The sequence below is a fragment of the Stegodyphus dumicola genome, chromosome 6 (assembly GCF_044657685.1).
Source record: "Stegodyphus dumicola isolate Sdum_Otavi_A_Nest chromosome 6, ASM4465768v1".
Lineage (NCBI taxonomy): Eukaryota > Metazoa > Arthropoda > Arachnida > Araneae > Eresidae > Stegodyphus > Stegodyphus dumicola.
Window position 1 is genome coordinate 220,971,142 of NC_140773.1, and position 16,132 is coordinate 220,987,273.

The 16,132-nt window shown below is 32.3% G+C and overlaps 1 protein-coding gene across 2 annotated transcripts in view; it reads right to left on the minus strand.

Moving 5' to 3' along the window:
• Positions 1–16,132, minus strand: part of LOC118198046 (luc7-like protein 3) — a 56,697-nt gene that overhangs the window by 34,068 nt on the left and 6,497 nt on the right. For both annotated transcript variants that reach the window (XR_004759693.2, XM_035369635.2), the window contains exons 2-4: positions 11,653–11,759; positions 8,555–8,693; positions 8,347–8,427 (exon numbers count right to left, since the gene is read on the minus strand). Coding sequence is in view for 1 of the 2 variants with exons in the window: in XM_035369635.2 (XP_035225526.1) it covers positions 8,347–8,427; positions 8,555–8,693; positions 11,653–11,759 (327 nt within the window). In the remaining variant the exon portion in view is untranslated. The remainder of the gene's footprint in view (positions 1–8,346; positions 8,428–8,554; positions 8,694–11,652; positions 11,760–16,132) is intronic.

Consider the following 16,132-nt stretch of genomic DNA (forward strand, 5'->3'; position numbering starts at 1 on the left):
CATCACTCTTCTAAAAATAGGGCATTTTAGTTCATGTCAGACGAACCTGGTGTTATTATGATAAGAGTCATGAAAATGAACAAAATAATGTTATTTTTCTCCATGAGGAAAGTTAGGTATTTTTCATATTAAGAACTGAGATATATGTTTACTTATAGCCTTTATTGATGGTATTCTGAATATGCAAGTAAATATTTTTAATGGTCTCTTTTAAAGGAGCTATGAATTCTTAAAAATTCCAAAATATCATTATAACAACAAATTGCAAATCATGCTTGCACAGCATAAATACAAAGGTCAGAATAAATTTAAAAAAAAAAAGAAAGTTCTAATACCATACAATATTACAACACAGTTATGCTTTAAAGCAAGGATTGCCTAAGAAGGACAATTTGCCTTGCTCTTCACAACCACACCATCTATCTACACTGGTTATAAAAACTAAAGATTTATGAGAAAAAATATGCTCACTAAGTTAATAATGCAACAAATGGCCAATGCTGTAATTATTTATGTTAATTAAATGCAACTGAACACAAACTTGCACTTCTGCACATACATACATTAGTACTCAAATTATGCAAATTCGGTGACTGACAATGTGGTGCGCAATGGATGCATACTGGAATTCTAGTCTGCAGTGTAGCTTAAAGTGAATGTGGTTTCTGATAGTGATCAGTACTCAGTAGTTATGGCTCAAAGGCATCATTTCAGAGGAAGTCAAAAGTGGCGAATAACTGGTAGAATCAAGGAAGGTCAAACACAAATGGAAGTTGTCCAATATTTGTATGTCCTTTGAAGTATCATAACAAGAGTTTGGAGCCACTTTTTAAGCACTGGATTAGTTGACAGACAGCCCAGGACAACCAAGAGCAACAACTTCTTAAGAAGACCATTTTCTGTTGTTGTTGGCTCAGAGAAATCATGAAGCGACTACAAGATATTTGGTTTTAGACCTTCACGCTGCCACGGAAACTCAAATTAGCCATTTTACTGCTGGATGAAGGCTTAATGAGGCTGGACTCTATGCGAGAAAACCAATGGTTTGTGTTCCATGCACTCCAACTCTAGAGAGACCCATTTGAACGAGTGCCATTATCATATTCAATGAAGCCAAGACGATTGGGCCCAAGTACTATTTGTTGACAATTCCAGATATAGTCTGAACAGTGATTAAATGTGTTTTGATCGACAGAGAATAAAAACACACAACTTGCCTTTTGTGGGAGGAATTGCGACAAATGGCCGCACTGAGCTGCATATCTTTGAGGTTCTGTAACTGCTTGGAGATATGTGGACAAAGTTTGGAACCAAAAGTCTGACTGTTAAGGGAGTTGTTGGACCAGAATTTTTGCTAATGGATAACAATGCTCGGCCTCATCCTGCATTATATAATGTCAGCATACTAGCAAACAGATATCACTCCATTTACATGAATGGACTGGCAACCTTATTTACCAGACTTGAACCCAATTAAGTATGTATGCTTAAGTCCCAATCACATTATGTTTTGACTATGAGGGACTTGACGTCGAAAGGGACAATTTTCAGAATCCGCACATTTCGAGGAAACACACGTAGCTAGGTACCATTTTCACTTACTACAAAGACTTGAACGCCAAACAGTAATCGATTATCGCTCAGATCGGGATCACATGTTCCTTCAGAAGCAGAACTTCCGTCTGATCTCTACATAGGACAGAGGCGAAACATTTTCAGTGAAGTTTCAAAAAATCCCGTGTACTTGGTACAGCATTTCCATAGCTAGGTGGGACTTCGCTTCCAGTTAAGCTCTTTCTTCTACGAATCCTCCCATTTAAACCTGTGCTACCAGAATCTCGTTTTTCAGAATAGTCCTGTCTAGCAGGGACCATTGATAGATGTGATAACCTCTTTAGTTTGCCCAATTTCAACTCGCCAAATTCTTTCCCAGACCCTTCAGGAGCTGAAAAGTACACTTTTAGAAAAATGGTGGGCAGTTCCATAAGACTTGGTTTATTCTATGAAATCAAGATGTGAGGTATGCATATCTATCTGTCTGAGAGTGATCATATACCATGTTCAAGAAAAAAAATTTCACAAGAGGTGACAATTTTTTCCATCATTTTCCAATTAAATAATTAATAAATAATAAATAATTTTCCAACATAAATGTGGTTTAAATTTCAATATTTTGTGAATAATCAACTGCCAAACATTGTAATTTATGTTAACTAATGCTTTTGTACAAATTTCTGTTAATAATTTTTAAGCATCAGTTATGTTTTATTTTTGTCATTATCCTTTATTTTTTATGTCCAATGTAATTAAGCACATCTTTAGAGATGTGCAAAATCTGAACTAATGAACAATATAAAGCACTATATTCATATTGAACAGACAAAAAATTATTGAAATTGATTTAATTTTGATATTTAATAATTGTTCATAGTAGTTTTACACTGTAAAGAAGTTTGTATGTATATATCATTCATTATATTGAGAAAAACATAGTGCAGAACCTTCAGAAAATATTGCAACTTGCAGAGAAACAAAAAATACAAGCAGGAAGATAAGGACAGCGAAGAAGGGGAAAATCTGCAGCAATTTAATCCTCAGGCTATGATAAGCGATGATAAAATGTTATTTACTGTACCAAATTATCATGGTATTATGCTTTGAAATTCATTATATATTATATTGAATTTTAAAGAAAAGCTCCAATTCAAAAAAATCATTCTCTCTCTTAAGAACTCCAATTCAAAAAAGCTACTAGCACATTTGACAAACATTTTCTAAGGGTTACACAGTCCTCCCATTTTATTGCTATGCTTTAATTATAAATGATTAAAAAGATTTTCTACTCGTAGAGTTACAAATTCATATTTTCTTGGAATTTAACTTTTCTGAACACAAAGCAGTAGAAATAAGATGTTGTAGAGTTGATTAAATTTTCTGATGCTGGACACGTGAAAAATGTGCAATGCCCTCACTGGGATTCGAAATTCGGAACTCCGAAATATGACTTGAGTGTGCTTCCACTTACATCACAAAGGTATGTGGAAAAGAGGGGAGAAAATACCTCATATACTCCCGCCTTTAAAGAGGAAGTGGACATGAGGGGACCAAATGGCCAAATCCTGGTGGTGAATTATCATCCATCACCTTTTTAGTTCAAGTGCCACTGTGGAATCATAAGGTTTTTTTATATTGGAAACATAAAAAATGCGCAATGTCCTCAGCAGTATTCGAACTCCAGACCTCTTGAATAAGCATTGAATGTTCTCCCAGTTACACCACAGAGGCATGCGGAAAGGAGGAAGAAAATACCTTATAATGCATTTGTTCATATTTATATGTAATAATGTTAATCACATATAAAATGCAAAATTTTCCTTAATTTACTTCAAACGTTTCTCTATATTCAAACCCTATCTTATTATCTTTTAAATGATATGAATTTGGACTTGATGCTCTTAAAATCTATCATGCGGCTCTTGTCGTCTTGAAGTGTCTGGCCACCCCTGCTATAGACAGACATTATTCCATGCTGATCTTTAAAGTTCAGTTCATCAAGTAATATAGCTGCCCTGTCGAGAATTTCCACTATACTGTCAACTGAAATTGTTTCATTCTCAACAACTTTTCTGTCCTTTTCTTCACCAGACAGTTACTTATATTTAAAAAAAAAAAAAAAAAAAAAAACCTCCAAGACGTTGCATGAGTTATTTCTCAAAACTACCTTGAGATGATAGTCAGATGGTGATGAAAGCAAAAAATAAAAAAATGGTTTGCCAGGTTGGCATTAGGGATATTCAGCAGGTGTAAAATTAGCACTGGAATTTGGCAGAGCATTTTGATTTGAGATATACAGCAAAAAAATGGCTTTGGGGCCAAATTGCTGATCATACAGATTTATGCTAATAAATCATTATTTCTTCAACATAGAGGTATTTTAGTGAATTGAAATTTAAGAATTCCTCTATATGCCTTATTATGAAAAAATTTTATGTGGACACCCATGACTTCCTTGGATGACTTATTAAATTACAGATATTTTTTTGCTACACTTCATTTACACCTATTTCATCAAATAATTCTAATTTAATTAATTGATTACTCAAAATAACTTGGAAATTGATGTCAAAAATTGCAAATTTTGATTTCAAAAATTGGTTTTGATATAATACTAATGTATATAATATACATATATATTATATAAACTTTTGGTACTACTGATTGCAATAAAAAACAGAGGTGCATGAAATACTGCATATGACACTGCTATAATACATGTTATATTAATGCCATATACAATATTTCAATGTTCTATGACTAACCGTTTTCGAGTTACATGAAATACATATGTATGTACATATACATCATAAAAATGTCCATTTTGAACTCATTTTACAATCTATTTTGGAATAAACAGACCTTTATTCTGTATTTCCCTACGTACAGATGTCACATAAAAAAATTTAAAAAATAAAAAACAATCAAAATAGTTATTACCAAGGAAATGTGATAACTGAAATTTTTCTCGATTAAAATACTTCCTTTACTTTGTACAAGGAAGTAAACATGTCTATTGTGCATGAATGAAGCATTAAGTGTATGCTAAAGCGAGAAGCTACTCTAAAAATCTATTTCTTGCTTTCTTCTCACCAAAAAAATTCGTTAAAAAAATATTGTTGTTGGTTCATATTTTAGACTTTGTACTATATAGTATGTCAAAAATTAAATTTCAAATTTTTTGAATAAAAAAAATCTATATTTTACAAATCCAAAACTGAAATTTTAGCCATTATGAGGCAAAAAATATTAATAATGATGATTACATCAATAACTAAAATATATTATAAGAATATTTGTTTTAATATGAAATAACTACTTAATTTCTGCAGGCATTTATGAAAATAAAAGCCAAAAAAAACTTTGAATAATAAATTTAATAATTAAAGAGCAAGCCTAAAAAGGGGGAAAATCTTTTATAAATTTAATTATAACAGGTGTTTACAGCGTAGAGAATTTAGTGGCAGCTTTTTCTACTTTGCCAAACTGAACATAATACTTGAATTTGCTTTGTTTCTCATTTTAATTATCACTGAATTGCTGTAGCTTACAATGCATGATTTTGCTTCAGATTTATTTGAACTAATTTTTTAAATTTTATATATATACTAGCAGCTTCGCTGCCAGCCTTCGTCTGGCTTTTAAATGTACCGGAAAAATGGCTGAAGGAAACACCAAACGTTAAAGTTAAAAACTGCGTAGAATTTTACTCTGCAGAACAATTTCATAAAAAAAAAGTTATTACGTATAACAAAATTACAATGAAATAATCAATATCCCTTAATACAAATACTAATTACCAACTTCCCTTTGCAAAATCTTAAGAACTCAAATGGTATAAAGGAGGCTAAGAACTTTGTTTCTTAAAAAAATCACTCAAAACTTTTCAGTATCTTAAAAACAGTGAAATGAGCAATAAATAACACAAAGGAATACAAAAACAAAAACAAAAACAAAAACAAAAAAAAAAAATTCTGAAAAGCAAAGTATAATTAATGATATTTTATCTTATATTTTCAAGAGAAAAAATTACAATGAAATAAGCTATATCCCTTAATACAATTATTAATTATCTAATAAAAAAATTAACCAATTTTCCGTTGAAGAAAAAAAAATCATGCAAAACTTTTCAATTCTTACAAACAGTGAAATAAGCAAAAAATAACATGAAAGCAACTCAAAAAACATAAAATTCCATGCAGAATTTTACTTTACAGAGCAACTTTATCAAAAAAAAAATAATAATAACAATAATAATAATAATAAAATGAAATGAAAGTGTATTATACGTAGCGTATTCGGAAACTAAGTACTGTTTCATTCTAGCGCCGTCGCAGCGCTGTGGTAGGCGTCCCGCGCATGCACACTAGTCTTTCTTGTTCACTGACTTTCAATTGTCGCCATTTTGATTGCTCTATGTTGTGTTTTCAGTTTGCTGTGCACATTCAAAATGTTTAAGACAGTTAGTTCTCCCGCTGACTGTGAGATTCGTGCCATGATTAAATTTTTGAATGCGAGGAATGTTAAACCGGCCAAAATTTATCGTCAAGTGATAGAAGTTTACGGTGAATACGCGGTAAGTGATGGAATGGTGAGAAAGTGGGTAAGAATGTTTAATGCAGGTCGAACAAATGTCCACGCCGAGGCTCGGAGTGGTCGGCCTTCTGTTGTCACCGATGATTTGGTAAGGAAAGTTGATGAAGCAATTCATGAGAACAGACGCTTCACAATGACAACTCTTTCAGAGGCAATTCTACAAATTTCACATACTGTTTTGTTCGAAATTGTGTCTGACCGCTTGAATTATCGCAAACTGTGCTCCCGGTGGGTTTAAAAAATGCTCACCGATATTCACAAAACAAAGCGACTTGGTAGTGCCCTGACATTTCTCACGCGGTACTGTGATAAGGGGGAAAACTTTTTATACCAAACTGTGACAGGTGATGAAACTTGGGTGTGTCATTTCACACCAGAATCAAAACAACAATTGATGGAGTTGAGACACACTCATTCTCCGAAAAAACAAAAGTTCAAAGTGACAATGTCATCACAAAAAATCATGTGCACTGTCTTCTGGGATAGGAAAGGCATTTTGCTTACTGAATTTCTTCCCAGAGGTTAAACCATTAATGCGGCACGATATTGTGAGACTTTAACAAAACTAAGGCGTGCCATTCAAAACAAAGGAAGAGGAATGCTCAGTAAAAGAATTGTGTTGCTCCATGACAATGCTCGGTCCCATACTGCTGGTGTCACTCAATCGTTAATTCGACAGTTTGATTGGGAGCAGTTCGATCACCCGCCGTACAGCCCGGAATTGGCGCCGTCTGACTATCACTTGTTCCTGCACATGAAGCGCGAGCTTGGTGGCAAGCGCTTTGGATCTGACGATGACACGAAAAATGCTGTGGAGTCATGGTTATCGAAACTGGCGGGAAGTTTCTTTGACGATGGTATACAAAAACTGGTCACCCGCTATGACAAGTGTTTGATCATTGGAGGAAACTATGTTGAAAAATAGTTTAAGACATGTATTGTCATGTAAAAATAAAATTGGATTCGAAAAAATTGTTTTACTATTTTTTTTTTTCAAAATGGTACTTAGTTTCCGAATATGCCTCGTATATATATATATAAATGACAATGAAATATGCCAATCTCTTAAAAACAGTGACATAAGAAATACGATGAAAAATTGTTGCCAAACCCATATTTATAAAAGAATGAAACAATTCAAATGATGTTATTTCATCAAAAATCTATCAACAACAATAAGACATGAAAATTTTTGCCAAAATCACATTTTTAAAGATCTGAGATGTGAGAAGTGTACTCAGAAGCTTCATTTAAAAAATATTTTTAAAATACAAAATATTATCATTTTTCCAAAATTCTTTTTGTAATAGCAGTCACAAGGATAAAAGTTTAACGTGTCCAAAAATCAAAGAAAAATAAACTGTACATTTTTTAAAATAAACTTTTTTAGAAAAAATTCTGTAGAAAAGGTGTTAAGCTCCCTTTGTTAAATAAATTCGTATTTAATCGATTTATTGAAACACGAAATTTAATTTAAGTTCGTAAAATAGCTAAGTGCCTACGTTTCATGACGATGTGAAAATGGAGTGTGTAGAGTAAAATCTCGCTTTCCTATAGCCCACTGACGGGATTTCGTCACAAAACATAAAATTTAAAAAAATTCTAATTCGAATTTCGAAAAAAATCGCTTCGAGGTGCACTGGCTCTTGCCTAGATACAGCTATGTACCAAATTTTGTAGTCGTGGGTTTATTAGCTTACGCGCAGAGCGAACGAAAGACACACAGACAGCCTCTTTCTTTTATTATATGTAGAGATATATGTATGTGTGTGTGTAAAAATCTGTAACTATACAAGTTTTGCTGATAAATGCTACATAAATAAATAAAAATTTTGTTAATGGATACAAAATGGCTTAACAGTTCAGAGAATTAATTTGCAAGCGGAACAGAATTCACAAAAATATCCTTAGTAAGACTTTTGACCAGGCACTCAAACAAACCAATGAAGCAAATTTAACAAAATCAATTAAACTTTTTGACAAAAAATGCAGAAATGCAATATCTATCATGCAGAACTGCAAAATTTTACAATGCAGTCATTACTTTTACATTTCCAAGTACATTTTTTTAATACAAGCATAAAGATATATTTTTCAAACAATTACACTTCATAATATTTATACAAATATTGAATTTGAGTAACTTTACCGTTAAAGTATGATAAAGATAGCTTACGAATACATGAAATTAATTACTTGAACTAAAAGACCATTAATTCTTTCTGTTAACACATTCACTTTTTCATCATTATTCTTAACTTGCGTAGGTTGGGACACCTACAAATGAAAAAAATACAGTTTTTAGAGAAACATCAATTTCATAGGAGCATAATTAAAAAAAAAAAAAAAAAAAAAAAAAAAACATTGAATTTTATGAACAACAAATCATATAAATTAAACTTACATTTGCTTCTTTGCTGCTAAGTGCTAATCTTTGTCGAGCTCGTCTTATACGCTTGTCCACATCAGATAACATGCTTTGGCAGAAACGTAAAAAATCTTCTTCGTAGCCCATTTGTTGGAATCTGGAACTTTTCTCATATCTATAAAAAAGATAATATTCTATTCTGTCTAAATTAACAAAAAATAAATATACTCTTCTGTTATCGGAAGTGGATTCAGAAATGTATGTACGTATGCATATATGTATGTACGTATGTTTGTATTAGTGTATGCACACATATGCAAACATACATACTTTTCTAAATCCAGTCCCTATAACAGAACAGTACCAAAATAAATAACAAGTAGATATAAGATAAAATACATTAGGGAGAAACATAGAGCAAAAAATCTCATTGCAAATGTTTTCTTCTCTTTCCAACAGCTCTTTTGACACCTATAAGCCACACTTAGTAACTATAACTTGTGGATCAAATTCCTGTCCCCTTTATTTATCAACCTCAAAGAAGCAGAGGCTTGCAAAATTTGCTCATTTAAACAATATCAGAATCTGTATTCCTTTTTAGGATCCACTTATTATAAGCTAATATGAAATTTCAAAACCAGGGTTAAGTCTTAGATTGGAGATCATTTTTAACCCTCTAAGCGGCAAGGACATATATATACGGCCTAGAATATTTATTGTGATATTTGTAAGAACGTATATATACGTGCGTATTAAAATATGTCAACAAAATTAAGGCAATATATCAAAAGAAAACATATCTAGGTATGAAATACCAGGAGAGGTTTTGAATTCAAATCAAAAAAATAATTTGTTCTCGTAGTAGTTTTGGGAAATTTGTGCTTTCTTAGCGAAAACCCTGGCCGCCCAGAGGGTTAATAATTCAAAAGCAGCCTAATCGAACAGAAGGAATGCTTATTAAAAACACACCATATTCAAAAACCATTAAATAAAACCTCCTATAAAAACTTACCCAGCAACAGATATTGTTCATAGAATTTTTTTTAATTACATTACTATACTACCGGTTGCGGACACTTAGCCGACACCAGTTAGCTGACAGGAGATTCAGCCGTCAATAAGTCTTGCTCTTCCCAATGCTTTCAGATTTCTAATACTTTCACATTTTATTACTACTTTGCTCAACACATCATTCTAAATTCATTCCCGTAAAAAGTCGTTTGGCTCCTCTCACTAACGAAATTTCCTTTCCCTGTCAGGAAGTAGAGTGATTCGCCCTACTCCTTGCTACACTGGAACTATATATATATATATATATATATATATATATATTTATTTTAACTGAAATGCTACTTACACACTGTATATTTATTAATTTGGGATAGGGCTCTAGTCCAGGAATCCGTACATCGTGGCCTGCGGCTACGTAACAGAAATGGGTTTGGTTTTGTTTTGCTTACGTAATTATGCCAGAGGGCTATCTGCCTAAGGGAAGGGATACATTCGTACAGGACTTTCAAAGGAAAACTGGCTTGTATGCACGTTACACATGGGGGAAACCCCGAAAACACCCATGCAGCCAGTCTGTTCGTGGGATTCGAAATTCGAACTGAACTACTGGTACTCAGCGACTTTACCACTCGGCCGTTGCTGGGCCTAACAGAAATTGAGTGACCATTTTACATAATATGTAAAATAGTAACGAAACGAAAAGGTATTAGAAATTTGAAAGCATTAGGATGAGTGAGATTGGAAAATTAAAATCATTAACTAAACAAGAAAAATTATTAATTATGTGAAAGTGTTCAAAGAAACCTAGCTGATTAAATAAAGAAGCTTTACAGACAATTTTTTGCAGATCCAATATTAAAATGTAACTAAGTGACTGTCGTACTTAGCTAAAAAAAATTCTTTTTTCCTTTCGAAAATTAATTCATATTCATTGACGAGAAATTTCAATACTTCTTCAATTTGGCCAATATAACACCAAGCAGCACGAGATATATCAAACTATGTTAAATTGCATAAGAATTAAAAGCATATATGAGATCTTTAAAAAAGTAAAATTGAATTTTACTGATAGGTGAAAAAAAAATTGACTTAAATATGCTGAACTTATGACGTCATCGAGAATTTTTGTAACTGATAGTAAGTTTAAATAATTATTGGGTAGAAACCAGCTAAAAATCACTGTTTTGGCTTAATGTCCTGTTGACTAAATGTCTTCAGCGTTAAATCTCCCATAGCTAAATGTCCTGACGGCTAACCCTCTGTGTCGGCTAAATGTCATGTCGGTTAAGTGTCCTTGCCAGCTAAATGTCTTTATCAGCTAATTGTCCATGTTGACTAAATGACCTGTTGGCTAAATGTCCGTGTCAACTAACTGGTGTCAGTTAAGTGTCTCGTCTGCTAAGTGTCATGGACCCCTACCTACAGACCTGCAGAAATACACATAAGCAAAAAAAGATAAACTCCATGGATAATACAATTTGAGCAAAGCAATTAATTAAATATATTGTGTTGTTTTCAACTCTACTCAACTTTGCATTTCACAACATCAAATAATGTTCCATCCTCCTCCCTGTCTTCACTTCTCAACACATCACCACAGACACAGACTCCTAATTTTTCCTCTTGTGTACAACACATTAATTATATCACCAAGAACTAAAGTAGTCAGTTTTTATAAAATTACATTAGATTAAATTACTTGAATATCTTCAGTTATCCAAATATTTGTTTAATATTAAATAATATGTTGCTACAATAAAAAATAATTAAAAGATAAACAAGTCACATTAAAAAAAAAAAAAACTTTTTACCAGAACGTTATTGTTGATAAAATTAGAAAAATGAGTCAAAATCATTCCCTTTTAATAATCACACACTATACTAATTGTTCATATTTTTTAACATTGGGTGAAAAGAAGGAAAAAATTTAGACATATTAGTCATTTTTTAAAATTCTTATCAAAGCATTTTTACTAATAAATTCAACAATTATATGTAAAGACAAGTGTAATATTATAATTATTATATAGTGTAATTATATAGTAAAGTTATATGTTCTATATAGTGTAAAATAATCATTATACAGTGTAAAAAATATAAAACTGTACAAAAAATAAACTTACTCTTTTTTAAGTCTTTCATCATGGATTTTAGGACACACTCCTAAATCAGCTTTTGTGTTAACAAATAGGTCATTTGGACAGAATTTTACCAGGAAATGCTTACATATCTAAAATTGAGAATTTATGAATAAGTCCTGAAATCAACAACTATGGAATTATTGCACTTTTTTATTCTGGAAGACAAATATTTTACTATCATACATAAAAAAAAAAAAAAAAAAAAAAAAAAGAAAGAAAGGTTTCAACAATAATATTTTTTTCCATTATTATTATTTTCTTACCTTATAACATTAGTTTTCTAAAAAAATTTTATAAACAGAAATGTTTGATAAAGACATGAAAATTTATAGCACAAAAGAATCCTCTCCGACAAATAGCAAACTAAAAAAAAAAAAAAAATCTGAAAGGTTTCAGATTTTAAATTACGTTTAAAGGGGCGGGCGTTTTTTAAAAATTTTGTGCATGACTTTTATTTATTAAATACATTACAAGGTTCAAAATCAGGACTCGTCAGAACTTCGGCAATTCAGGATTTTTCCATATCACAGATCATCAATTTAAATCTTTACCAGATTTAGATGGCATGCAGAAATTATACAATTAAAAATATGAAACCGTGGGTTATGAAATGAAGAGCAATTATGATCTAGAGGGAATCAAATGTTACAAAAAAAAAGCTTAATATTTATTTATTTGTTTACTTTATTAAACATTTCTTTCACTGTAAGTTGTTTAAGTTGCTTCACTTTTTGTGCTGATACTTTCTCTTTAATTCTATAAACAGATATAATTTTTTGTTCAGTTACGAAGTTCCACTGTTTACGTCCTGTAACTGCTATGTTGAGAATACCAACTAACTTGTCATTCAAAATTTTTTCATTTTCAATAACCTCTCTATCACTTTCTTCATTATCGGTAGCAGTATTTTCTGGATCTAGAACCATACTACAGATTTTGCCGTCCGTTAATTGATTGATGATTGGGGCATTGTCGTCGCAATGAAAAACTTCTGTTATATCATCTTCATTTATTACCGCTTCTCCACATTTCTTAACAAAATCCAATAACTGGAAAATTTCATCTTAAGTTTGCGATATCCAAAAACCTTCAAATTCGCTGCTATCATCTTTTGTCCTCATGATGAACTATGATAGCTAGCCATAAATTATACCAAGCATTTTTTAACATATCTGGAGACACATCCTCCCACGATCTCGCGATGCTCCACAGAGCACATTTTATTCTAAAATATTTCAAAAATTCTTGAATAGTCTTGACATTTTAAAGAAATTTAACATAGATTTTTAAAATGGTACTTTATATTTGCATTTCAAAGCGCGCAATATTCAGATAGCCATAGGCTGAATGATAGATGTAGAATTTGCAGGAAAGAACAATGTGGTTACATTACCTTTCAATAAAAATTTAAGTAGTATAACCTGAACAGTTGTCTACAAGCAGGACCATTTTTGAGTCATCAGGTAAAACAAAACGAATTCAAATGTTGCTGAGCCTCGGGTATCAAATGATTTTCAAACCAATCATTCATCAACGCATGTGTCATCCATGTTCTTTTATTTGCGTGATATATAACGGGGAAAATCGTTACTTCTTTAAATGTTCGAGGTCATGCATGCCGATTTTTTAATTTGGTTAACCAACCTGTCGAATATGTTCACTCAGCGTTTTAAGTTCATTTCTTCATAAAATATTTTGGCTTGAGCCATTAGCATTGGACACGTCAATGGCACGCCCTCACTGAGACACTGTCTGACCCATTCAATCATCACTTTGTCATGATCGTCAATTTTAGCAGCATGAACACTTTTTCTGTTATTCATTGCAAGTGAGGTGTCGGAATCCACAAAAAATTCAAAAAGTTCCTTTTTCTTTTTTCTTATGTCATATACAGTTGACCTTCCAATGCCATATTCCTTGCATAATTTTGAGACGGATATGCCTTTGTCCATTTTTTGCAGCAAAACCACTTTTTGTTTAATGGACATCGAAACATGCTTTCGCTTTGTAGATCCTTTGGCAGCTGCAGAATTGGAAACTCTTTTTGACATAATCGAAAGTTCAAGCTTAATTTTTATAAAATTGCTCTAATAATAAGTCTGCAAACAATAATAAGCTGGATCATATTAGAAAAGAAATTAGAAGATTAAAGGAACAGCGCAATCTGCTACATTAACTGAAATGCCTTAGAATCAGTAAATATAATTTTAGCCTAGCTTAATAGCATCCGTTACACATTCTTGGCTGTGTATCACAAGATTGGTCATGAAAGCCAAGTTCCACTAAATGTCTTGTCCCTATTGCCTACTGAATTAAGCCTGAATTGTATTAGTTATTTACTATACCTATGTTTATTTCTTGTACATGCTTAAAAATAATCTGAGTCACGAATAAATAAACTCCCACATATACTTAACCCGGCGGAAGTCGCACCAAGAAAAGTTACTAGAGTGGGCGCGTGGGGTATCACATACCCCAATATTTAAAATACGATTAAAATAGTTTTATTTAGTTTTAAAGCTGTTTTTCTTGTTCTCGTGTATTAAAAATACGTGAATAATAATTGGGTTTCAAAAAATTAATTTTCAAAATAATCTTAGAGTTAAAAGTAAGATAAAAGAAAATAAAAAATAAACATCATGCCTCTAAGTTTCATTGCATCTCTAATACACAATGCTTATTTTATTTCTTTACACTTTGAACGAAATACATCCTGTATTCTTGGCACAGACTGTTTTCACAATTTAAACATTGCATTCACGTTCTTCTGTCCTTGGCGCAAGAGCAATTTATCACATGTTTCATACTTAGTTGCATCGAATTTCATGTATTCGTTTTAATTCTTCGTCAAAACTTCTGCTTTTGTTTTGAATGCAGTACATCAGTTTCTTGGTAAAGTATTAATCTCTGATCTTTCTTCTATACTTTTTTCATTAATTGTAAGACTAAGTCCTTCAAAAACAGACTTCTGTTTCTGGTTGGTGGATTAGCAGCTGAATGTAATATAATTCAAGCATTTATTACAGCAACATTCAGTGCAGGAAAGAAAATTACCATTGACCACCTCCTTGTTATTCTGGCAATTGAATAATTGGCTGACATTTCATCCGCCATATCCACTGCTGCTTTAGTCATATTATAAAAAAGTGGAATTGCTGCAAAAAATGGATAAAAGCATATCCTTCATTTCTCTCACCATTCCGAAATCTGTTAATCAATTTCACAGTGCTCTGCAGGTGGGGGGGGGGGACGCCACGGCGGGACGCAATGAATTGGAATTTGATCTGTCAGCACTATCCTTATCTTCAGGGAAGATGTTTTTATTTTATTTGGCTTATAATTCCTTACTAAATGTAGTATTTCATCTCGATGTACTCCGCCTTTGATACGATTTAAATCAAATTCCTCGTCATTATAATTCGCTTCCGATAGTGAAGAAAGTGACACAGAGGTTATTGAAAACGAAAAAATTTCGACTGACAAATTAGTCGGTATTCTCGACACAGCAATTATAGGACTTGAACAGTGGAACTTTGTAACTGAACAAGAAATTATGTCTGTTTATAGAATTAAAGAGAAAGTATTATCACATAAAACAAAGCAACTTAAACAACTTACATTGTAAGAAATGCTTAATAAAGTAAACAAATAAATATTAAGCTTTTGTTTGGTAAATTTTGATACCCTTTAGATCATAATTGTTCTTTATTTCATAAATTACGGCTTCATATTTTTAATTTTATAATTTCTGCATGCCATCTTACCAGATTTAAACTGATGATCTATAATCCGGAAAAATCGATAATCCGGAAACGCCCGACGAGTCCGGATTAACTACTTTTGACTGTACTTAAAATCACTTGCGAGTAGAAATATTTACTGTTACTCTAGAAATAAATATCTGAACTAAATATTCAGTCAGAAAAACAATTTCGCGAACAGGCGCGTGGGGTGTGTCATACCTCAGTTTCAACAAAATACCGATAAATCTTTTTCTGAAACACACAGGCAAAGAAAAAACAGTTCTGAAAGTCAATTTCAACTAGAAACTCAGCTACTGAACGCAGCACAGAATTTCAGTTTCACAAGTTAGGAATATTCCAATTTATAGAGGGGTGGGGTATGATATACCGCACGTACTTTCCCGCGGGTTAAGGCTTTATCTAGGGTCGGTGCTAGATACCGCCCGCTGCAGTCTCTGCGGGTCCTAAATTCTGCTACAAATCACCTTCCTAAGTTCTAAATTTTTGCCACGCCTAAACTTTAGATCTCTGTGCTTTCCCTAAATTATAAAAAACTTCTCATTCTTTCATTTTGCCACTCAGTGCTTTCCTTAATTCCAAAAATTTTGTCTTCCCTAAATTCTGCCACCGCTTCTGGGTTTATGGTGAATAACAAATTAGTTATTTTGAATTAAAATAGCACTAAATGTAATCTTTTGGGCTATGAGTTTCATTAACAA